General features: G+C 41.4%; 1 protein-coding gene across 1 annotated transcript in view; it reads left to right on the top strand.

Annotated features, from left to right (window-relative positions):
- The first annotated feature begins 11,577 nt into the window (after nucleotides 1-11,577).
- Nucleotides 11,578-24,888, top strand: part of LOC124038736 (pro-neuregulin-3, membrane-bound isoform-like) — a 562,438-nt gene continuing 549,127 nt past the window's right edge. Inside the window, exon 1 of the mRNA XM_046354812.1 lies at nucleotides 11,578-12,250. Within this exon, the coding sequence (XP_046210768.1) occupies nucleotides 11,578-12,250 (673 nt within the window). The remainder of the gene's footprint in view (nucleotides 12,251-24,888) is intronic.

The following is a 24,888-nucleotide window of genomic DNA, read 5'->3' as shown; positions in this document are numbered from 1 at the left end:
ACCTTAAATACCTCTTATCCCTGCACATTGATCTGGTACTCCCTGTACATAGCTTAATTGTTGTGTTTTTTTATTCCTCTTGTGTGTACTATTTTTACTTGTATTTTTTTAACTGCATGGTTGGGAAGGGCTTGTAAGCAAGCATGTCATGGTAACTTCTATATCATTATATTGGGCGAATGTGACAAATACAATTTGATTTGAGGGTTCAAGAACATCAGGTGAGGGGTGACAGGGTTGGTGCATGTGTCAGAGTGTGGGTAGAAAAAACATATGTGTGCGTGTGTGTGTAGGATGTGTTTTGTGTGTGAACACACAAGCATGTGTGTGTTAAGAGGGTTACAGAAGACCAGGCAGGGCTGGTTAATTATAGAGTTGATGTAAACTGGCAGCTTGATGGGTCCTAAATCAGGCAGGTACAAATATGCAGTGTACTATCAGCCATTAATGAGCAGCATTAGGTTATATACATGTGTAATTAATAAACAGACGCTGGGAGGGTTTGCACAAACTCATGTTTAGAATGAGAAATTAGCTCAATCAAGTTGGTCCCTTAACCCAATCCGCCTCCTGTGTCCATTGTGAAAGCAGAGATAAAATGGGAGAAGCCAGGGGTTAAACTGAGCTCATGAAGATCATCAAAGTTTAGTGATTAATTTTTATCTCTATTTGTGCTTTTTGTGACTCCTCTCTTTGGCTGGAAAAATGCTAGTGGAACCACAGTCCTAGACAGGTTAAATATCTTTCTAGAACAATTTCTGCAAATGATTGATACATTAAAGCTGTGCAGTGCCACCATGTACTTAATTTGACAGGCCTATTAGCCTATACTGGATAGATACATGTTTTTTTTTGTGTCCAAATTATTTTTGTGGAAAGTCAAACCCTAAAGAGACTTAATTGGACATTAGCTGCAATGTAATACGATAACATGTGATAAGATGCCTTTATTGTCCACTCACATGGTATTTAATCTTACCCAGATCAGCATATCAAATTGTAACGCAACAAAGCACGCTTCAACCAACATATTCACCTATATATCTCCCATGGCATGGTGTTGTTGCCCTAACAGTACAGAATGCAGGAAACTTACGTGATTGTTAGGTTGTCTTGTTAATTAATTCAAGATTGCTATTGTTAGTACTGGACATTTATATTATAAAATTCAGATATACAGTTGAAAATATATCCTGAATATAAAAGAATAGATGGACACTATGTGGAGGATAAAATGTACTGTTAGAATGACTCATCAACTTATGACAGAAATAAAAGAAATGCAGACTTTTTTTAATCAACACCTAGGGCTTTATATAATCGATCAACAATACCTTACCTACGTCAACCTACATTTTACGCCGTAGTCCTATCATTTCATGAATAATTCAGCATTCTTTATCACCTGAAAGTGTTTTATTTATTTATTTATTTCACCTTTCTTTAACCAAGAAGGGTTCATTGAGATTTGAAATCTCTTTTTCAAGAGCGTCCTGGCCAAGATGAGCAGCACCAAGTCATTTGTCACGTCTGCTCCTGCTCCTCCCCTCCAGAGTACAACGTCGCCACCGGTCCTGGGATTCATCATTACGGGCACCTGTGAATCATCATGATTCACAATCAATCATTATGATTCACACCTGAACTCCATGACCTTCATCATTTCCTCCCCTTTATATGTCACTCTCCCAGGTTCACTCACCAGTTGGTATTGTTCTTGTGTATCGGTGTTGTGTTCTTGGTTTTGTTGTTTTCTTAACGTTTTACCTGCACCTGCTTCTGACGACTCAACAAAAGGAAGCATCAGGGAGTGTTTTATTTTGGTGTCTGAGGTGATGTCGGGTCCGGGTGTCCGACCGGAGCTACCTGGGAGGCCTCAGCTGGTTTGTTGTGTTCCCATGCCTCAGCTGGCTCGACAGGCTGCCATGCCTCTGCTGGCTCGATAGGCTCCCATGCCTCAGCTGGTGAGGTCTCAGCCGGCTCTCACGCCTCAGCCGGACCAGTCCGCTCCGGATCCCCAGGATCGTCCCTGTGGTTGGCGTCCTGTGGCTGGAGCTTAACGTGCCGGGGAGGGGGTACTGTCACGTATGCTCTCTGTCCGGTGCTCTAGGTCATCATCCTCCAGTGCCTCAGCCGGATTGACAGGTTTCCACGCATTAGCAAAGGTGACCAGTCCACTCCTGATCCCCGGGATCGTCATCTTGGTCAGCGTCCTGCGGCTGGAGTCTCGTGTCGGGATGGGGTACTGTCACATGGGCTCCCTCTCCGGCCTCTAGGTCACCAGGCTGCTCGTTATGGCGAACACCTGTCACCAGTTAGGTGCATAGTGACACTCACCTGGACCCCATCACCTCCTTGATTACCTGCCCTTTATATGTAACTCCTTTTGGTTTCTTCCCCAGTCATCATTATTCCTGTTTCTGTTCCAATGTCATGTCTGTGTGTTGTTCATGTTTCTTGTTTTGCATTTAGTTGCATTTATTTATTAAAACACTCATTCCCTGAACTTGCTTCCCGACTCTCAGTGCAAACGTTACATCGTTACAGACATGAAAAACTACAGGTACTCTAGTAAAAAAAACAGAATTCCCAGGAGTATGTCACAATCATAAAACAGAAAATTAAAAACATTGACAGGCCAAGGAATCAGCCTCAATCCTTCATCAATGATTTAAAAAACCAAATGGGACAACTTCTTCCAGTTTAAAAGTAGTTTCTAAGGTGTTCTAATCTGATGGCACAGAGTACATAAAAGCCATTTTACCAAATTTTGGACAGATGGAACAGTTAGCATGTTAAAGTCCTGCGAAAGAAGAGTACCCACCACATTTCTGAACAATAAAAATGCCCAAATAAAATGGTAGTAAACCCAAAATGGCTTTGTAAATAAAAGTATGCCATTGACTGAGCCTACGATCAACTAGAGAAGGCCAGCCAACCCTGGTATATAAAGTGCAGTGGTGTGTAAAGTTTTTACAGTTGAAAATAAATCTCAATGCTCCATGATAAAGGGTGTAAATTGATCTCAAACACCGAGCAGAAGCATTCATAAATAAAATATCACCATAAAAATCCCAACTTCAGCGTCAATGTTTTTGTAAGTTGTTGAATATGCAATTTAAAAGAGACTGTCATCAATTAAAATTCCAAGCTATTTACATAAGGTTACAGCCTTAATCTCATTGCCCTGACAGGTAGTAATAGGTTCAGAGGTCTATTTCTTGCTTTAGAAAACACCATTTGTTTAGATTTGTCAGCATTGGGGATAAGCGTCAATTGACATAAGATATGTTTAACAGTATAAAAAGCAGTTTGCAAGTTCTGGAAAGCTTTTGTGAAAGTTGAGGCACAACAAATAACAGTATCATCAGCATAAAGGTGAAGTTGCGCATTTTGCACATTTCTGTCTAAATTATTTATATAAATAGTGAATAAAAGGGGACCAAGTACAGTGCCCTGGGGAACACCATTACAGACAGACAATTTAATAGACATAAGACCATCAAATTGCGGGCATTGGGTTCTATTAGACAGATATTTAAAAAACCATGCAACTGCATGCCCGAAAGACCTACGCTCGACAATCTCTGCCTCAGTGTATCATGATCAACAATATCAAAAGTCTTAGAGAGATCTATAAAAAGTGAGACACAGTGCTGTTTTTGGTCAAGGGCTTCAGTAATATCAATTAATACCTTCATGGCTACTGTAATTGTGCTATGCTTCTTCCTGAAGCCCGATTGGTACATTGATAAAATAGTTAATATATAAAAAGTATTTTAGCTGTTCACTAACAAGGCTTTCAAGTATTTTCACTAGGGTTGACAGCTTTGAAATGTGCCTATAATTATTTAAGAGTTGGATTACCCCCTTTTTTATGGGCTTGTATTGTGCAGTGCTGTGTCCGTTTTATGTATGACAATGTCAGTATTGACATTAAATGCAACGATAGTCACATCTATCTGTGACTCGTTTTAGGAAACTAGGCGTGTCACTACTTCACAGGACAGGCATTTGAACGTAAGCATTCATTTTTATATCAATACGTTTTTGGGCAGAACTTTCATGTGCCTTAATAACAAACTTGTATGCCATCTATAAATATGAAATAAATGTTAAATTACGAGCTTAATTGGTTCAGGGGAAAAGAAGGAGCCTAGTTGGTTCTGAGATAATAATGTATAGGCTGAACATGCCGAGAGATGAGTTCAGATTTGTCTGCCATGTAGCTCGCTTCTGTCTATAACATGAGCTGCTCAGTATGTGTAGGTAATCCTTTCTAACACAGATTTTTGCAAATATATTATTAAGAACTGCAAAAGTGTTGCTAATGCTCTCAACTTTCTGGAGGACAGATTTTTTTTAAATCAGAGGAATGTCCAGTGGAAGCAGAATATTATAACTAAGGAGATAAATACAATTATGTCGTTTGATTGCAAATATGCAGAGTTAGCCGAAAGAGAACACACAGAAGGCTGTTGTATGAAACACCTGTCTCCGGATTACATCTTCAAACGAAGGGCAACCATGGCATCTGTGACAGAGAGGGAGAAGCATTAATCCATGTATACTGGTAAGAGAGACTAGCTATCTACATTTTCAGACGTTATGCTTTACAAGTTGTCAGAAAATGCTGTTTTCATTGGAATTCAAAGTGTACTGTTAGCTAACGTTAGCTGGCTGGCTCACTAGCTAATGTTATGTGTATGATTTGTGTAGGAACATTATTATTATCTCAGAGACATTTGCATTGCTGATTATAGCATAATGTTAGCTAGATAGCTAACACTGAACCTAGTTGGTTAGCTTTAGCAACCTGAAGATCAATGCAGGGTAGTAATATTATGAGTTGGGATTATGGTTCATTGTTTAGCTAGCTAGATACATGTCTAAACAAAAGACTCCACTATACAAGTAACCATGTACACCTATTTGTATGATGTGCATGTGACAAATACACTTTCATTTTATTTGATATACTGTGTGTCTACCAGGGACGGTAAATGTGAAGAACAACATGACCTGCACCAAAGTCAAATTAGGATATAACTTTAGACCAATGAGAGTGTTCAAATTCTAAAATTGCCTGATAGAATGCTCTACTTATATTTCATCACACTCACAACCATAAGCCGTTTTATGTAATTAGCTCATCATTAACTTGTAAATAATGATCTTGCTGTGAGTTTATTCTCCTGTAATAATGAATATAAATTAGCTAAAGTTAAGACGTTGTCAGCTACAGTACCAGTCAAAAATTTGGACACCCACTTATTCCAGGGTTTTTATTTATTTTTACTATTTTCTACATTGTAGAATAATAGTGACGACATCAAAACTATGAAACAACACATGAAATAATGTAGTAAACAAAAAAGTTTTTTTTTAAATCGAAATATATTTTATATTTGAGATTCTTCAATGTAGTCACCCTTTGCCTTGATGACAGCTATGCACAGTCTTGGTGTTCTCTCAAACATCTTCATGAGGAAGTTTGGAACCACCAAGACTTTTCCTAGAGCTGACCTCCCAGCCAAAGAAGGGCCTTCGTCAGGGAGGTGACCAACAACCCGATGGTCACTATGGGAGAACATTCCAGAAGGACAATGATCTCTTCAGCACTCCGCCAATCAGGTCTTTATGGTAGAGTGGCCAGACAGAAGCCACTCCTCAGTAAAAGACACATGACAGCCCGCTTGGAGTTTGCCAAAAGGCACCTAAAGAACTCTGACCATGAGAAACAATATTCTCTGGTCTGATGAAACCAAGATTGAACTCTTTGGCCCGAATGCTGGGAGACCAGTCAGGATCGAGGGAAGGATGAACGGAGCAAAGTACAGAGAGATCCTTGATGGAAACCTGCTTCAGACTGGAATGAAGGTTCACCTTCCAACAGAACAACGATCCTAAGCACACAGCCTAGTCATCGCAGGAGTGGCTTCGGGACACATCTCTGAATGTCCTTGAGTTGCACTGCCAAAGCCCAGACTTGAGCCAAATCAAACATATCTGGAGAGGCCTGAAAATATCTGTGCAGCGACGCTCCCTATCTTACCTGACAAAGCTTGAGAAGTTCTGCAGAGAAGAATGGGAGAAACTCCACAAATATAGGTGTGCTAAACTTGTAGCGTCATAGCCAAAAAGACCTGAGGCTGTAATCGCTATCAATGGTGATTCAACAAAGTAAAGGGTCTGAATACTTACTGTAGGTAAATGTAATAATTCAATTTTTTATTTGTAATACATTTGAAAACATTTCTGAAAACCTGTTTTTAGTTTGTCATTATGGGGTATTGTGTGTAGATTGAGGGGGAAAAAACAATTTAATCAATTTAAGAATAAGGCTGTAATGTCCATCTTTTGGGAAAAAAGTGAAGGGGCCTGAATACTTTTCAAATGCACTGTACACAATTTTCTAACTCTGAGTCTTTGCTTTTATCCCATGTCAAAAACATAATTTCAGGCCTCCTGGGTGGTGCAAAGGTCTAAGGCACTGCATCGCAGTGTGCCACCAGAGACTCTGGGTTCGAGCCCAGGCTCTGCCGCGACCGGGAGGTCCATGGGGCGATGCACAATTGGCCTAGCGTTGTCCGGGTTAGGGAGGGTTTTGACGGCAGGGATATCCTTGTCTCATCGCGCACTAGCGACTCCTGTGGCGGGCCGGGCGCAGTGCACAAGGTCGCTAGGTGGACGGTGTTTCCTCCGACACATTGGCGTGGCTGGCTTCCGTGTTGGTTGCGCGCTGGGTTAAGAAGCAGTTGGGTTGTGTTGTGTTTGACTCTCGACCTTCGTCTCTCCTGAGCCCGTACAGGAGTTGTAGCGATGAAACATTGGATACTTGGATTGGATACTACGAAATTCGGGTAAAGAACATTTTTAAATAAAATTTTACATCATAAGATCGAGCCGGTCGGTCACATATTGATCGACCAATTCATGTTAAGTTAACTTTTTCCTCTCCTAATGTCTATGTCAATTCTTCATATTCCCAAATGAAACTGCCTCGGATAAAACCTTACCCTAAATGGTCACCAGATATCGCCTCAATCCTTGCAGAAAGAGGGTGTAACGGTTTTCCTGTGGTGAAGGAGAAGCGGACAAAAATGCACCGTGGTGGTTATTCATGTTCTTTAATAAAGGAACTAGACATGAAATAACTAACATAACAATAAATGTGCGAAAACCTAAACAGTCCTATCTGGTGCAAACACAGAGACAGGAACAATCATTCACAAAACCCAAAATCAAACAGGCTACCTAAATATGGTTCCCAATCAGAGACAATGACTAACACCTGCTTCTGATTGAGAACCATATCAGGCCAAACATAGAACTAGACAAACTAGACATGTAACATAGAATGCCCACTCAGCTCACACCCTGACCAACCAAAACATAGAAACATACAAAGCAAACTATGGTCAGGGTGTGACAGAGGGGATGAAATATTAGCATTTTCCATAGATTACTTTTCAGAAAGCCTTCCAGAAATTCCACAAAGTTGTCAACAATGATGCTCAAATCACAAAGAAAGATGAACTCAACTTCTGTTTAAATATTCAAGAAAGTAGTTGTTGATCTAAGTAAAACCAATCTTCTAGTTTAGATTTTTACGTTTAACATGAAGGAAAGCTTACTCATTACATGGGGAAAGGCACAATACCGTCTAATATTTTGTCGTTGTTGAAGAAGAAACAGAAAGACGGACAGAATTAGTATTACAGTTCATACAGTCTCATTCAAAGTGAGAATGAAGTGGGTCTTGATCTCTATCTGTTCTTTATTCCAAGCTGTGACGTATCCAAACTGAAACCTAGCCACAACTCTCTCGTCTTTAGTAGGCATGAGCAGATCAGCTCCAAACATTCATAGTGCCACAAATAGAAATCGCATCAGCCCGACCTCTCTACTTTAGCTGCTAATCAAATATATGCTTGTCTAAAGTTATATACAATAGCATAATGTTGTGAATGTTTTAGCAAACACAATTAGAACATTATAGCTACATCTATACTTACCCTCATCATCGGTACTGGTGCTCTAACTCCTTGGTCATATCGCCAACATTCTCATCACAGATTCTCATCACAAAAACATACATTGGCAAGTGTCCAGGCAATGTTGTTCTGCACGACATGGCTGTTGACTCATTTTGCATTTAGCAACAGTGAGGTCCTTAGCCTGACTTATCCTTACACTCTGACAATTATGTGCCATAAACAACTTATTGAAATGTAATAGGCAGGTGATGAGACCAGTTACATAAAGTATTACGATATCACAACATAACAATCTTTCACTCAAGTCAACCTAAACAACATGATTGTAATTAAGTAATGCACAACAGCAATTCACATGCAACAGAGAGGGCTATAGGGAACAGATTGTTAGAATTAAGCTGGGTCTTGCATGAGTCGGAGCCTGTTGACTGGATTGGGTCATCCTCATCGTGGTAGACCAGGGATGGGCAACTCCAGTCCTCAGGGTCCTGATTGGAGTCCCACTTTTTCCACAGCCCTATAGCTAACACACCTGATGAAACAAGTGTGTGACAATCAGGCCAAAAGGACTGGAGTTGCCCATCCCTGTGATAGACTGTCACCATGGTCACCTGAAAAAAACACAAAAAGTGTTTTCAAACTGTAGCAACTCTCTAACTTCTTAAAAAACAATTAATGCTTTCATATCTAAGTGTTTGTGGTCGGCAAAGAAAGCAGAGCGGCAGCCTATTAGACAGCAGGTGGCTCCTATTGGAACTCTGGTAGTGTGTAGAGGAGCCGGGCACTCTGGGGAAAGGAATGTCTTTACCCTGCCTGGAGAGGGGGAGAGACGTTTGTGTGCGTGTGCGTGCGTGTGTGTGCGTGTGTGTGCGCGTGTGTGTGTATGTGAATGTGGATGAACAAGTGAGAGTATATCTATGAGAAAACACAATCTCATACAGATGCAGGTTTGAGAAATGTGTTAATGCATCCATGTATTGATGTATGTCTGTGATTCCTCTTGTGACCAGGCATGTAGGTAGGTCCCTCCCCGATTGGTTCAATGTTTGTCTCACCGTGTGTGTAAACTTACCCTTTACAGTCAACATGGTGTGGGTGATGTGGATGCAAACCAACATGCTACTGGAAAAGGGAATATGTAGGTGAGCATTGCTCAATCTCTTTCTGACCTCGCTGGAACCTTGACTATCAGGCTTGTGAGTACATCTGTTGTTGAAGAACAGTAGATAAGTACAGCTACAGTGCTGTAGCAGGTGTCAAAGCTGCATATGCTGAAAAACCTTGTTAGTGCATAGGTCAATTTAGCTTCCTGAATTTTTCAGAGAAAAGCTAATTATTTCAATTAAAATATATTTTATTTTTATTAATTTGTCTCTGCAGTGGCGTTTAATAGCCTTTGTTAGACAACGTGGTGGTATATCTGCATTCGTAAGGGGTGTAAAACGTAGCTCTACTTTCTCTTGGGGACCAAAACTGTAGGCGGGCTTTGCAACTAAGCCTCCCATTCCCTGTTATCTTTGCCGGATTTTTATCTTTGCCCTGTGAAGCAGGAGGCATGATGATGGGGATAGCAGGACAGACAAGGTTTACAGTTTGACAATATGGGCCTAACTGTCAGAGCTTCTGGTCAATTCCCCAAACCACCATTTCCCTGTTAAACACTGATGAATGATACATTTTTTCATTCATGTCACAACCCTTTCCACTTCAATGTTTTTCTCTTGAGTTAGATTTACCCCTCTTCCTTTTATCTTGTCCTCCTTCTCTTAACATCTCAGCCTCATCCTTCCCTCCTCCTCTCTCTCTGTTCCAGATACATAACTGGGAGGCACCATGTGAGTGAGTGACAGGTCCTTGTGACTCTGCTCTGTCGGTGTTGCTAATGCTAAGATGCAGCCTGTTCTGTAACAGCCTCTGCTAATACTGCAGAGATTTGCCTAGGATCAGGCTCTCTCTCAATCTCTCTGCACTCTTCCACTCCCTATTGTGTGCATGCATTCTTCATTGCACTCTCTCTATTTAATCTCACTCTCTCTCTCTCTCTCTCTCTCTCTCTCTCTCTCTCTCTCTCTCTCTCTCTCTGTGTGTGTGTTAGGAGAGAGAGAAAATCTCCAATGCTGGTGGAGCTAGCAGGTGCAACCTCGTCTCTCTCTCTCACTCCTCCTCCCTCTCTGTCTCTCTCTCCCTCTTCCAGTGTGCACTGTGCGTCTATGCTTTTTTCTTCTCTCGTTTGCATTCGCTCTCTCTCAGCATCGGCAGCAGCAGCACAGGATAGCAGCTGTCTACCTGACTAGAATACCAAAGCCACTGATCTGCTAGATCAGCATCATCGTCTAAAACCACAGGAGTGTCAGGCTGTAAAGCTGCAGCGTCCGCGGTGGAGATCTCTAATCATCCGGTAGCAGTCCCTGATGGGACAGAAACCAGCCAAAACTGCAACAAATCACAACATTGACTAGAGGGCTGCAATTCCTCATAGAGGGACCTGAGGTAGAGGAGCCAGGAGAAGAGCTGTACAGGGTGATTTTCAACTGCTCCCTCTATATATCCTTTACCGTCTTTTTCTTAGAGGATCCTTATCCTTTCTCTCTCTTCTTCTTTCTCTCAGTACGGGAATGGCAGGTTTCTAGGTCTCTGCTGCATTAACAGGCAGCGCACAGAGACAGCAGGGCGCTGAGCGGACAGCTTGGGGAACCTGAGGAACGGGATAAAGCATTGCAAACGACAGATTTATCCACCCTTCTCTTCTACCTCCACCACCCACCCCTCCTTTTCTCTAAGCTCCAGGGTTATTTTTTCTTCTTGTTGCCATCAATTGATTTTGTATTTTTCCCCACTGGAGAATAGCAAGCAACTGAGTGCTGGGAGTGGGCTTGGATTTTCTCCAAAACATAAAAGGAGAATCCCTTGTGAGGGGGGATGTTGTAGACAGCGGGGGTCTGGAGAGGGAGCAACGACACACCCAGGGCTGATCTCTCTTCTCTCTGATGGGAGGGACAGGTTTCTGGGGCTGGCTAGCTGACTCAGCTAAGGCGAGAGAAACCCAGGATCCTATCTGCCTTGCCTGCTGAGAGACGGGAATCAGAACCACCCCTGCAAGTTTTTCTCAACAGCATCCATAACAAAAACGCCCCATCTTGGAATATTGACGGTGGAAAAGAGAAAGGGTGTGAAATAGAGAGGTCTGGGTTTGATCAGTGTGCAGGTGCTGCGACAAGGTGTCTTCACAGACGGATTTACAGCTGTTTGTCCCTCACTGTCTCCTTTCTATTCTCCTCTTCGTCAGTTATTTTTGGATTGTCCTTGGAGTTGGACGTCTGGGTTGCTTTTGGACAGGACTCAAACTGGACAAAAGATCATTCCGCATCTACATCAGGTTGTTTCACCTCTGTTGTGCGTCTCTGAGTTTGTCTGAGTGTTTGTCAGTACGTTTCTGTGTATGTATGTGTTTGTGACCATCTCATTGTGTGTGTTTCCTTCTCGATGTCCGGCATTGCCGGCTGCCATTCTGGCTCGTGCTTCCCATGCCTGTCATGCACCTGGCCCCAAGATTAACCCTTGCTAAGCCGTGCGCAGGATGAGCGAGAGCTCCAGAGCAGTCACATCCGGGGCGGTGATCCTGGAGGAGTGTCCGGAGGGGAGTAGGGAGCGAGAGCAGGCTCAAGGCCAAGAGCCAGGGCCCCTGCGCTGTGGAGGCTGCACCTTGTGGCCCCGCCAGCAGACATGGCTATGTGTGGTCCCTCTGCTCATAGGCTTCATTGGCTTGGGACTAAGCCTGATGCTGCTCAAATGGATTGTGGTGGGCTCTGTTAGGGACTACGTGCCTACAGATCTGGTGGACGCTAAGGGTATAGGACAGGACCCCATGTTTCCCCCCCATCTCTCCAAGCCCAGCACCTTCCCCAAGAACTCAGACACTACCACTACTACCATGGCAAACCCTACCTCAACCACTGTCACAGTGGTGAGGGGCAGAACTCAAACTGTTGTCGCACACCAGCCCAGTGGCACTACTACTACCGCCAAGGTGGGTAGTGCATCAGGCAGCCAAGTTACACCTCGCAGCACCACACAACGCCAAGGCAACTCTGGGGGCGGAGGACCACAAGGCCCTGTTATTACCACAACCACCAGCACCTCTCCTATTAACCCCACCGTGCTGCATGACTCCACAGAAATGTGGACGCACAAGCACTCCGTGGAGAGGCCTGCCACCACCCCCACACGGACCCATGTGAACCGAAAAACATGTAAGTCACAGCTATCTCTAATTCCTGCTGGGTTTTGGAAAAATCAAGAGACGGATCACTATTTATTTTAATGTGTGATTACTCACAGACATGGGCTGTTTTTATGTTTCAACTGTAGCATAAAGGTAAAATATGCCTTCGTTGGGTGATTAACATTGGTTTATCTGTATATTTTTTAATCAAGACACAAAAACCCTGTGTAATAGAAGCTTAATCCTGAGAATAATTGTTGTATAGTGTGGTAATGTGTTCTATAGACGTTTTTACGACGTGAAATTCACAAAATAAAAATTATTTTTGGATAAAAGATGAATATACTGCTGTTGTGGTTGTGGCTGGTAACTCCCACTGTGGAAGGGTAGAAGCTGCAGGAATTAATGATCCAGTGTAATGGATTGATCTATTGAGGGGTATCTGCATCATTTGGTTTTCAGGGAAGTTTAATTTAAGCATTCTTGCCAGATTCCATATTCTCTTTTAAAAGCTATAGGGGGAAATGCAGTTTTTCCTCAAGATCATTTTTTTGCTGGGGTGGCAAAGGTCATAAAGGAAGGGGGAGTTACGGAGGCATGCCCCCCCCCCTCCAGTTACTTTTTAAAATGCATAAACATTAAAAAAATATTTGACCATAGCCCAGGGGTAGGCAAAACTGGTCCATGTTTTTGATTTCACCGACTTGGAAAACCAGGTGTGTTGAATTTAGGCATTGAACTGATCAATTAGCTCAGTTGGTTGCCTAGTTGGAACAAAATCCTGCTGTACCTGCGGCACTCCAGGAACAGGGCAGATGTGCTATTAGCAATAAGCACGTTTTTCTTTCATGGAGCTCAGAGAAAATGCTGCAATTTTTAAGCACATTTTCTGCAATTCTACACGTTGCCATTAAGTTAACCTAACGTAGCAGGCATAAAAGAGTGGTCCATTTTCTTTTCTACAAACTTTGTCTAATTTTTGTCGTTTACACTGAAAGCGTTTTCCTTCCCGAAATGTCCCCTGCGTGTGGCGGCAAGAATTTACAGCAGCGGTGCGCCACTGCTATATGAATACAGGAGAAACAAAAAACCATCCCATGTGTCATGATGAATGCACTAGAATGGCGTAATATTCTGCAACTTTGCCACTAAGCAGGAAGTATGTTTTCATGTGTCTGATCACTGCATTTATTGGTAATGGCTTCCAGTAGAGCAAATCCAAATGAGATTTGAAGGGAATAAAAAGGGAGAAGTATTTTTAGCTGTGTAGGCAAGCTGAATTTAAAGGGATTGCTAAATTTGAAGACTATAAATTCACATTTTGTTGAATTAGTAAGGCTGGATTGGATTGACTTATCTTTGCCAAGCTTTCAATGAGCAAGGCCTCCAGTATGCATGTTTAGTATAACACAGTTGATTAGCCTATTTACTGTACTAAGACTGGATCAATCGGTAAACAACAATGATATGCTCTCCAGGTTCTATCCACCCTGCTGTCCTTGACTCCGGTCGTTGGATCACCATAGCCTATTGATTTGTGCAAGAGGGATTTTCTTGCAGTGATCAATCAACTTTGTACCTATGACTGCAGGCCTTATGTTAATGCTGGAGCATCTCAAAGTGTCTGCGCTTCTGCACGAGTAAATCATTTTGCAAAAAGTGTTACATTTCATTCTCTGATGTGCACTCTTCCTTCTGCCATACTAACATATACACTCCTAGTAATTACCCAGACAGCATAGCTACAGCTGTAGATATAGCGGTACGATGAGAATTCGACAGCAGATGTCATCCAGTATATATTAGTGTTGACCGATGTTATAGAGACACAGTTGTTATGGAATTTATTACATTGATTCCATTGTGCTCAAAGGCAATCATAAGCATTAGTCCAACGATAGATATAATTTCCCCATCACATTGTCTATTTTGATCCTTGAACTACACAAAGCTGAGCCTGCGTCAAGTTATCAATAAATACACGCTCAATTCCATTGCCTGTCTACTGCTGGTGTTGTATTATTAAACATTAATTTATTAATTAACCATTTTAAGAATGCCATTTCTCGAGCTCCCGAAAACCGTTATGCCCCAGTGATTGATATCCCACGGAAAATGTAACTTCTCCAGTATGCTGCAGCAGCCAACTGTAATCTCACTTGCCCTTCGCCCTATATTCAATCTTCCATCCTCCCACACACTGTTCGCAATTTCAAAAGTGCATCTTTTCCTTAATATTTAGATATGCTTTTTGTATATACTGAATTACCCTAATTAATGTCGTGCCTATCTTATCACACATTCATTCATTTAAACGGAAGGCGCTTACACTGATAACTTCCACTCTACGAAATACTTTTATCATTTTAGATAATACATTCTGAACGCGAATGTACTTAAAAATATGAATACTATCAACAACAAAAAGTCAGTTCAGTTCCTACACAAGTCTTTATCTGGTTATTTTTCGGTACTAGAAGGATGTTCTACCCCCTGAAAGACAACACATGTTTCTAATGCCTCGACTAGAAGGTGTGTAAGTGTATATTTGCTGAGGATTACTTGTCCACTTGTCGGCCGGATGACCTCTTCCATGGAGAGAGTGTATGTTCAGGTGGCCTTTCAGCAATAATGCAGTTTGAAAAAGGGATGTTACTTTGTCCTAGGCATTGAATATTGGATCAGGGTGTCAAGCAGCTATGCTTTGGCATCACTCGCCGGCACTCTGCATTACACCCAAGCCAACTTTAATTCAGATGAATTTCTTATCACTCTGGAGGAGCAGCTCAAAATAATTGCACACCTATCAGTCACACCCATGATGTGGTTACAAGCATCACTGTAGTTGGGATTGTATTGATATACAGTGGTTTGTACTGTAGAAGACTGCGTTCATTGAAACGTTGTCACTTATTAGATTCTATAACATACAATAGGTCTACCCATCAAACGTGTGATGTTTTTCAAGTAAAACACACCATATTATCCTATGTTTCACAGACGTAATTTACTGCTTCTTTATTCTATTGATTTGACAGTCCAAAGTGGAATCAGAGCCCTTTATGATCTGATGGGTGCTATAAACAAGATTTATTACGATTTCTTCAATCCTCTCATGCCTCTAGTCTAAGAGGAAGAGGAGCCCATTCCCATTTTTGGTGGGCATATTCCTCCTCATGAGGCCTCAGGCAATTCAATATACTGATCCACAGATCCAGCTACAGTACAGGAAGAGTAAACATTAACCTTATCATCAACTGACATTAACTTATGTGTTGTCCATCTGATCTTAGGTCAGATTTAATAAGAGTGTATAACAGTATACAGTTGAAGTCGGAAGTTTACATACACTTAGGTTGGAGTCATTAAAACTAGTTTTTCAACAACTCCACAAATGTCTTGTTAACAAACTATAGTTTTGGCAAGTCGGTTAGGACATCTACTTTGTGCATGACACAAGTAATTTTTCCAACAACTGTTTACAGTTACACAATTCCAGTGGGTCAGAAGTTTGCATACACTAAGTTGACTGTGCCTTTAAACAGCTTGGTAAATTCCAGAAAATTATGTTATGGCTTTAGAAGCTTCCGATAGGATAATTGACATAACTTGAGTCAATTGGAGGTGTACCTGTGGATGTATTTCAAGGCCTATCTTCAAACTCAGTGCCTCTTTGCTTGACATCATGGGAAAGTCAAAAGAAATCAGCCAAGACCTCAGAAAAAAATTGGAGACCTCCACAAGTCTGGTTCATCCTTAGGAGCAATTTCCAAATGCCTGAAGGTACCACATTCATTTGTACAAACAATAGTACGCAAGTATAAACACCATGGGACCACGCAGCCGTCAAACCACTCAGGAAGGAGACATGTTCTGTCTCCTAGAGATGAACGTACTTTGGTGCGAAAAGTGCTAATCAATCCCAGAACAACAGCAAAAGACCTTGTGAAGATGCTGAAGGAAACAGGTACAAAAGTATCTATATCCACAGTAAATCGAGTCCTATATCGACACAACCTGAAAGGCCGCTCAGCAAGGAAGAAGCCACTGCTCCAAAACCGCCACACAAAAAGCTCACTATGGTCTGCAACTGCATATGGGGACAAAGATCATACTTTTTGGAAAAATGTCCTCTGGTCTGATGAAACAAAAAATAGAACTATTTGGCCATAATGACCATCCTTATGTTTGGAGGAAAAAGGGGGAGGCTTGCCATCCAAAGAACACGGGGGTGACAGCATCATGTTGTGGTGGTGCTTTGCTACAGCAGGGATTGGTGTACGTCATAAAATAGATGGCTTCATGAGGTAGGAAAATTATGTGGATATATTGAAGCAACATCTCAAGACATCCGTCAGGAAGATAAAGCTTGGTCGCAAATGGTTCTTCCAAATGGTCAATGACCCCGACCATACTTCCAAATTTGTAGCTAAATGGCTTAAGGACAACAAAGTTAAGGTATTGGAGTGGCCATCACAAAGCCCCAACCTCCATCCTATAGAAAATGTGTGGTCAGAACTGAAAAAGCATGTTTGAGCAAGGAGGCCTACAAACCTGACTCGGTTACACCAGCTCTGTCAGGAGGAATGGGCCAAAATTCACCCAACTTATTGTGGGAAGCTTGTGGAATGCTACCTAAAATGTTTACCCAAGTTAAACAATTTAAACGCAATGCTATTATTAAATACTAATTGAGTGTATGTAAACATCTGACCCACTGGTAATGTGATGAAAGAAATTAAATCTGAAATAAATCATCTCTACTATTATTCTGACATTACACATTCTTAAAATAAAGTGGTGATTTCACTATGATTAAATGTCAGGAATTGTGAAAAAATTTAGTATAAATGTATTTGGCTAAGGTGTATGTAAACTTCCGACATCAACTGTACCTTGTGTATGCGTGCCGGCTTGAATGTGTGCCGACAAGGTGGGGATGGGGTGATCTAGTTGTGACTCAGTTGTGACCCCTAGACTACTGAAATCTGAGATTAATGGCTCATCCTTGAAATCTGATTTCTCCCCACCTCAAAGAGGATTTATGGGCTTCTCCTGGACATGTCCCTTTTTGGAGTTTGGTGGTCAAATCATCATATTGTTCAGTATGTTCCTAGAATCATAACCTGAAATATTTTAGTCCTTGGTATTTAATATCAATGCAATAGCTTGTATTGCAATGTCAAGATGGAGATGTTGAAAGAAGTATTGCATGGTTAAAGCCATTGCCAAAGTCAGAATGCTGAGATTCTTCCCAGACTGCTTTCCAATATATGACATGCTGTGAATTTTAACATGCTAAGAGATTTGGGAATTAGATCAAAGTACATGCTGAATCAAAGCTGCGTGATCAGACATGGCTCCAGTCTCATCTATCATTGAGCTCGTTCATCAGTTAGTTAGACAAACAAGATGTGCTTCTTAACTGGTCTCCCTTTTTGCACTCTCCCACCCACTTACACTGACACCCCAACACACACACACACACACACACACACACACACACACACACACACACACACACACACACACACACACACACACACACACACACACACACACACACACACACACACACACACACACACACACACACACACACACACACACACACACACACACACACACACACACACACACACACGCCGCTGCTACTGTCCATTATCTATCCTGTTGCCTAGTCACTTTATCCCTACCAAAATGTAAATTGCTACAGTACCTCAATTAACTTGCACCCCTGCGCATCGATGCAGTACTGGTACATCCTGTAAATAGCCATGTTATTTTCACTTGTTATTGTTATTCGTTATTCACTTTGTATTTTTTCCACATGTCACTCTTTCTATTTTTTATCTTTATCTTAAACTCTGCATTGTTGGAAAATAACCCGTAAGTAAAGCATTTCACTGTTAGTCTACAGCTGTTGAAGCATGTGACAAATACAATTTGATCTTCATCATTATTGATAGTTGGTTATAGGCCTAGCTCAAGGAGTGCTTCCATTAAAATATTGTATTAAGGTTTGCTCAATCACCAAGTCTTGAAAATGGTTCCCCTGTGACAGTAACACTGGCCAAATCAAATGATTTATTATGAATAGTCAAGCAGGGGTTCTCATTAAGCTGATTTGAATTTGCATTTCAATCTATTTGAATACTTCTGACCCTGCATCTCTAACAGCATGCAGAAATACACTCTCCTGCAGTGCCATTAGATTGCATTCCTCTCTTAAGCTGTCTCAATAAAGCTTCAAGTCACATTGATTTATCCTGCTGAAATGTCCTAAGGAGGGAAGAGACTTTAAATATGAATATGCAGAAAAGGAAACATGTTCAATAAGTAGAGGAACATTTGAATAATTGACGATGCCCTATGACAACAAAAAAAATAAAGACTGAAAAATGGCTCATGGTTTATAAATCGGATAGAAGAGATATGGATATAAGCAAGACAATATGACACAGTGTAACATCTCAATTGTCTGAGAGCTGACAAGGTGTTTTCTAAAGATGTTTCACCAGCCTTAACTGAACATAGCAACTACCTTCCTCTGCCCAGTAACATGTCTAGCAATCCCATTGCTCCCAAAGATGATGGAGTACAAAGCGGCTGAATGCTACAGATGCATCCTTTTTATCAGAGGGGCTTTTGATAATGAATTCCGTTGTAAGCAGGCCTGATTAGATGAGCTTCCCCGCATGTCTATGGATGTGAGATCAGTTAATATGTTTTGGATTGCAGACCCCAGCTCCACTTGTCCTCCAGAGATGGATTGCCACTTTACTCCGAACAGGGACAACAAAGAAGTGTTAGTCCTTACTGATGACAGTATGCAGAAATGATGCAATGCCCCAGCCTAGTGATTGTATTATAGGCTAACATTAGTAATTGCCACTTTTCGAGGTTGCAGAAAGAAACAATTTGTCTATCATTCCTGGAATGTTAATTTCTGGAGCAACCATACTGTAGCCTACCTTGTATTTTTCTTGGACATCAGAAGCACTGTTTGAACTCCACTTCAAATGCTGATCGCCATTAAAACATGTCCCATTGCCTACACAGAAGTAAGGGTGATAATTATGAGGTATTGCCCTATTATCTACCATAGGCATTATGAATAATAAAATGCTGCTGTTTCTGGTGCAGTACTTATTGTGATTTGTTTGAGTATCCCATCTTCCCTGTTTAAATACGATAGATACAGTATAATATCTCTATCAGGCTCTTAGAGATTGTATAGCTTTATCAGAATGTTTAGAATGGAGGCTTTCCTTAGGAGCTATGTCTTCAATATCAGCATATCAGTAAATGTCAAAGCTGTAAATGGTAAATGGTCAGTATAACATATCCATTGTGTTATTTAGCAGATATTTTGTATCTTATCTGACGTTTTCCTCATCCTGCAATTCAATCATTCTTATGAATGAACAAGACATCCAGGGAATTTAATGTACAGATGATCTACTAGGCCTATCAATATTCCTAGAAATGTAGCATATACATTACTTAAATTCTGTATGTTCAATATGCATTCATACAAATTGATTTAAAATATACCCCACCTTTACTTTTACAATTCCTACACCTTTCTATATCCTCTTGTAAGTTGGCTGCAAACTGTTTAACATCAGTGAGCATGCAGATGTCAGTGTTTTGATTCTAGCCACGGTCAGTAGCTGGTGCTGTGGTTTGTAGCCTATTAATCTGTAACAGCTTTGCGGAACCAAGCAGGCAGCATTATAAATCCGGGCCTTAAACAACAAGCAGCCTGGCCTGTCTGTCATGGGACTCTGCTCAGACCAGAGAAATAGCCTACTGAGGAGGAAGACACCTCTTGGGGGGCGACCAGGCTTTTACCCCCCAACAGGAATACACAAGTCTTGGTAGAGCTCAAGGCAAAACATGGCACAGTAGAATATTCTGTCCATCCTGGCTGATAACCATGCGGCTAAATAATGAATCGGGCTGCAGCCGTCATTATTTATCTTAAAACATTATTTCACTGATTCAAGTCAAAGGCAAGTTCATCTATGTCGCTCAAGGTCCATTTATGATTCAATTCTGTTTCATTTGATTCCACCACTGAGTAAAATATCACCTGACTGGAGTAATTGCTTCAGTGCTGAGCTTGCTCTACTTTGTTTTCAATTTCCCATAGTGTTGGTGTGCGTGTCTGGGAGTGAGCATGGAATGTTTTGGCATGGTGCACGAGAGAGTAAGTGTGCACATTTGAATGATCACTGATTACAGTGGCAAGAAAAGGTATGTGAACTCTTTGGAAATTCCTGGATTTCTGCATAAATGGGTCATACAATTTGATCTGATCTTCATCTTGGTCACAACAATAGACAAACAGTCTGCTTAAACTAATAACACACAAACAATTATATGTTTTATGTAATATAAATAATAATAATAATAATAATAATAATAATAATATATGTCATTTAGCAGACGCTTTTATCCAAAGCGACTTACAGTCATGTGTGCATACATTCTACGTATGGGTGGTCCCGGGGATCGAACCCACTACCCTGGCGTTACAAGCGCCATGCTCTACCAACTGAGCTATTGAAGGACCATGTCTTTACTGAACACACCATGTAAACATTCACAGTGCAGGGTGGGAAAAGTATGTGAACCCTTGGATTTAATAACTGTTTGACCCTCCTTTGGCAGCAATAACCTCATCCAAATGCTTTCTGTAGTTGCGGATCAGACCTGCACAACGGTCAGGAGGAATTTTGGACAATTCCTCTTTACAAAACTGTTTCAGTTCAGCAATATTCTTTGGATGTTTGGTGTGAACTGCTATCTTGAGGTCATGCCACAGCATCTCAATCGGGTTGAGGTCAGGACTCTGACTGGGCCACTCCAGAAGGCATATTTTCTTCTGTTGTAGATTTACTTCTGTGTTTTGTGTTGTTGTCCTGTTGCATCACCCAACTTCTGTTGAGCTTGAATTGGTGGACAGATAGCCTTACATTATCCTGCAAAATGTATTGATAAACATGGGAATTCATTTTTATGTCAATGATAGCAATCAGTCCAGGCCCTGAGGCAGCAAAGCAGCCCCAAACCATGATGCCCCTCCACCATACTTTATAGTTGGGATGATGTTTTGATATTGGTGTGCTGTGCCTTTTTGTTACACAGTGTTGTGAGTCCCTTCCAAACAACTCAACTGTAGTTTCTTCTGTCCACAGAACCACATTGAGCATTCTGCACTGTGCTCATTTATAGACAATTTGTCTTTCCGTGGACTGATGAACATCATGGCTTTTAGAGATACTTTTGTAACCCGTTGCAGCTTTATGCAAGTCAACAATTCTTAATCTTACGTCTTCTGAGATCTCTTTTGTTCGGGGCATAGTTTATATCAGGCAATGCTTCTTGTGAATAGGAAACTCAAATATTGTGAGTTTTTTTATATAGCAAGTCAGCTCGAACCAACATCTCCAATCTCGTCTCATTGATTGGACTCCAGGTTAGCTGATTCCTGACTTCAATTAGCTTTTGGAGAAGTCTAGGGGTTCATTAGCCTAGGGGTTCACATACATTTTCCAACCTACAACATGAATGTTTAAATCATGTATTCAATATAGACAAAAAAAATACAATAATTTGTGTTATTAGTTTAAGCACACCATGTTTGTATATTGTTGTGACTTAGACGAAGATCAGATCAAATTTGATAAGCAATTTATGCAGAAATCCAGGTAATTCCAAAGGGTTCACATACTTTTTCTTGCCACTGTAGCGGTGTATTTGTGCTGCCGTGGCAGTCTTCTGGAGGATGGCTCTCTCACCCTTCTGTTTCCCCATTTCTGCTGTGTTGTTTCATATTTTAATTCGGTATTCCCATTCTCCCTGTTTCCCTATCATAATCTTCCCTGGACACCACGTTTTTAATGTGCAATAACATACCTTGAGCTATTGAGAATCATCGTTAAATGTTTGCTGCCAATTATTTACACTAACTAATTTTAATCATGCAGATTAAATTGCTGTTTTCTTGAATATAAATATATTCCATTAATTGAATGTGTGTGTGCTGGCGTGTAAGCATGCTTGTGTGTGTGTGTGTGTGTGTGTGTGTGTGTGTGTGTGTGTGTGTGTGTGTGTGTGTGTGTGTGTGTGTGTGTGTGTGTGTGTGTGTGTGTGTGTGTGTGTGTGTGTGTGTGTGTGTGTGTGTGTGTGTGTGTGTGTGTGTGTGTGTGAGCCAGTGCTTGTAGGTGCATACACACATTTGGGTGTGTCTTCATATACATTATGTGAGTCATCTGAGGAAGTGAAGGGCCATCTTGTGTCTTTGGCCTTTTGCCTCTCAGCAGTTTAGCAAAGCCCTGTGTTCATGCGTAGGCTCTAATTATGAGTGCAGAGCATTTTGCTGCTGTTATTTTTAGCATTTAAGATCCATTTGAGCTGTGCATGCGGTGGGGGCCTGGTTTTCTCGCACAGGGCTCCTTTCTTTTCTCTTTACCCCACTTCACCCTTTCTTATTGGCATAGAGAGCTGTCTCTGTCAGCCAAAACCCATTAAGACTGTCCTGATGAGCAAACTGGGTTGATAAGAGGGTATTATTTCTCAATGGTTATTACTGTAAGACATGTTGATATCCGTGTGTTGAGCTGATTCAAAAGTAGGTTAAATGGTTGGTATGTCAGCGAGCAGTCTGGGCCCCGTAGACACACCCATCCTACTCTCTTGGTGTTGACAGTGAAATGGCTGTTGTTTAAACTTCACAGATGGGCAATGCACCCTTAATGGAACCCCCACAGTCTTACAAAGAGAGACACACTCACCAAATGCTTAATAAGTGCGGTGCTCTGCTACACAGTTGGACTGACTGAGTGCCCTGCCTTTGGGGCAGTCTGTTACACTGCTTTCCTCTCCTGTCATGACAAGGAACAACCCGCTCAGTGTGCTTGCCAGGGTACTCTTACCGAGTGCAACTTTAGGCTATCAACACTTCCCATCCTCGGTCAGCACTCTTTCAACCTCTCTCTCTGTTTCTTTCTTTCTCTGTCTACCTCTTCACCTTTCACTCCCATCTCTCTCTTTTTGTCGTTCTTCCCCCATACTCTCTCCCTTTCTGTTCCATCCATGCTTATATACGGTGTCAAATGTATCAGAGAGACACTGTGTAGTGGTGGAAAAGTACCCTATTGTCATACTTGAGTAAAAGTAAAGATACCTTAATAGAAAATGACTCAATGAAAAGTAAAAGTCACCTAGTAAAATACTACTTGAGTATAAGTAAAAAAATATTTGGTTTTAAATACACTTAAGTGCCAAAAGTCAATTGAATTGCTAAAATATACTTAAGTAAAAATATTTTCACATTCCTTATATCAAGCAAACTATTTATTATTATTATTTTTAGGATAGCCAGGGGCACACTCCAACACTGAGACATAATTTACAAACGAAGCATGTGTTTAGTGAGTCTATCAGATCAGAGGCAGTACGGATGACCAGGGATGTTCTCTTGAAGTGTGTGAATTGGACCATTCTCCTGCCCAGTTAAGCATTCAAAATGTAATGAGTACCCCCAAAAAACTACTTAAGTAGTACTTTAAAGTATTTTTACTTAAGTACTTTACACCACTGTTTGGTTGTGACAGGCCTCAGCCCTGTGGCTCTCTGCTCCATGGCAGAGCTTAGATGGGGGTTATGGGAGAGTGACTCCACACAGCCACTGAGAGGAGAGGCGGAGTCATCAATCTAGACTGTACACTATCCCTTCATCATCTTTGCCACAGCCGACTCAATACATTAACATTGTCCCTGCTTCGGGAGACCCACCAGAAGGTGTTAAGATTGAGGTTGATGAATAGTGGATGTTTGTTGTTGTAGGTTAGGATAGGAAGAAGCGTGGGACTGGCCACTGCGGAAGGAAGCCCCCTTTATAAGCCATAGGTGGCAGCTTCCGCTCCGATGTGTTTGGTTTACGCTGAGATGAACATGTCAGTGATGAAGCTGTCATAGGCCTGTCCGCCACCTCTCAAGAGTGACTGATGCCTCTGTTTCTCTAGCCTAGGAACGGGCATACAGGCAGAGCCGGTCCTGACCTCCCTAGAGCCCTAAGCAAAATTCTGCTAAGGGCCCCTCCTACCTGACCCGTGAGCCATGTAAACCATTTGCCATTGCCACAGTCGCACCTGACACCTCAGTGCTCCCACTACAATCCTCCCTCCTTTAAAACAGTTTGCTCCATCTGTCGGTCTAAGAATAAGTAGACCTATACAGAACAGAATGAGGTATAAACAAACAATATTTATTGAATATAATATTTTCTATAGAATCTTAAGATAAGTGAATATTAACATATAAGACATTGTAGAAAATACATAAAATATAACACTGAGCTTTGGCGCTGCTGTGGCTCTGCTGCCTGGTAATTAGTCCAGTCCTCACAATGTTATACAATTAGCTTTGTCTATACAATGTAAATATAAGCCTATAAGCAATGGCTGCAGCTATATGTCTTAAAATAAACCTATACAGCTGTGTGACTAGCTTTGGCTATACAATGTAAACATAAGCCTATAGGCTATGGCTGCAGCTATACAGTATGTCTCAAAATATTAAAATAAAACATATACAGCTGTGTGATTTACTTTAGTTCCCTCTACAGCCTGGGCATTTTCAGCATCGGTATGA

This window comes from Oncorhynchus gorbuscha, linkage group LG06, assembly GCF_021184085.1.
Source record: "Oncorhynchus gorbuscha isolate QuinsamMale2020 ecotype Even-year linkage group LG06, OgorEven_v1.0, whole genome shotgun sequence".
Classification (NCBI taxonomy): Eukaryota; Metazoa; Chordata; class Actinopteri; order Salmoniformes; family Salmonidae; genus Oncorhynchus; species Oncorhynchus gorbuscha.
Note: the sequence above shows the minus strand (reverse complement) of the source record. Positions and strands in the feature narration are given on the sequence as shown.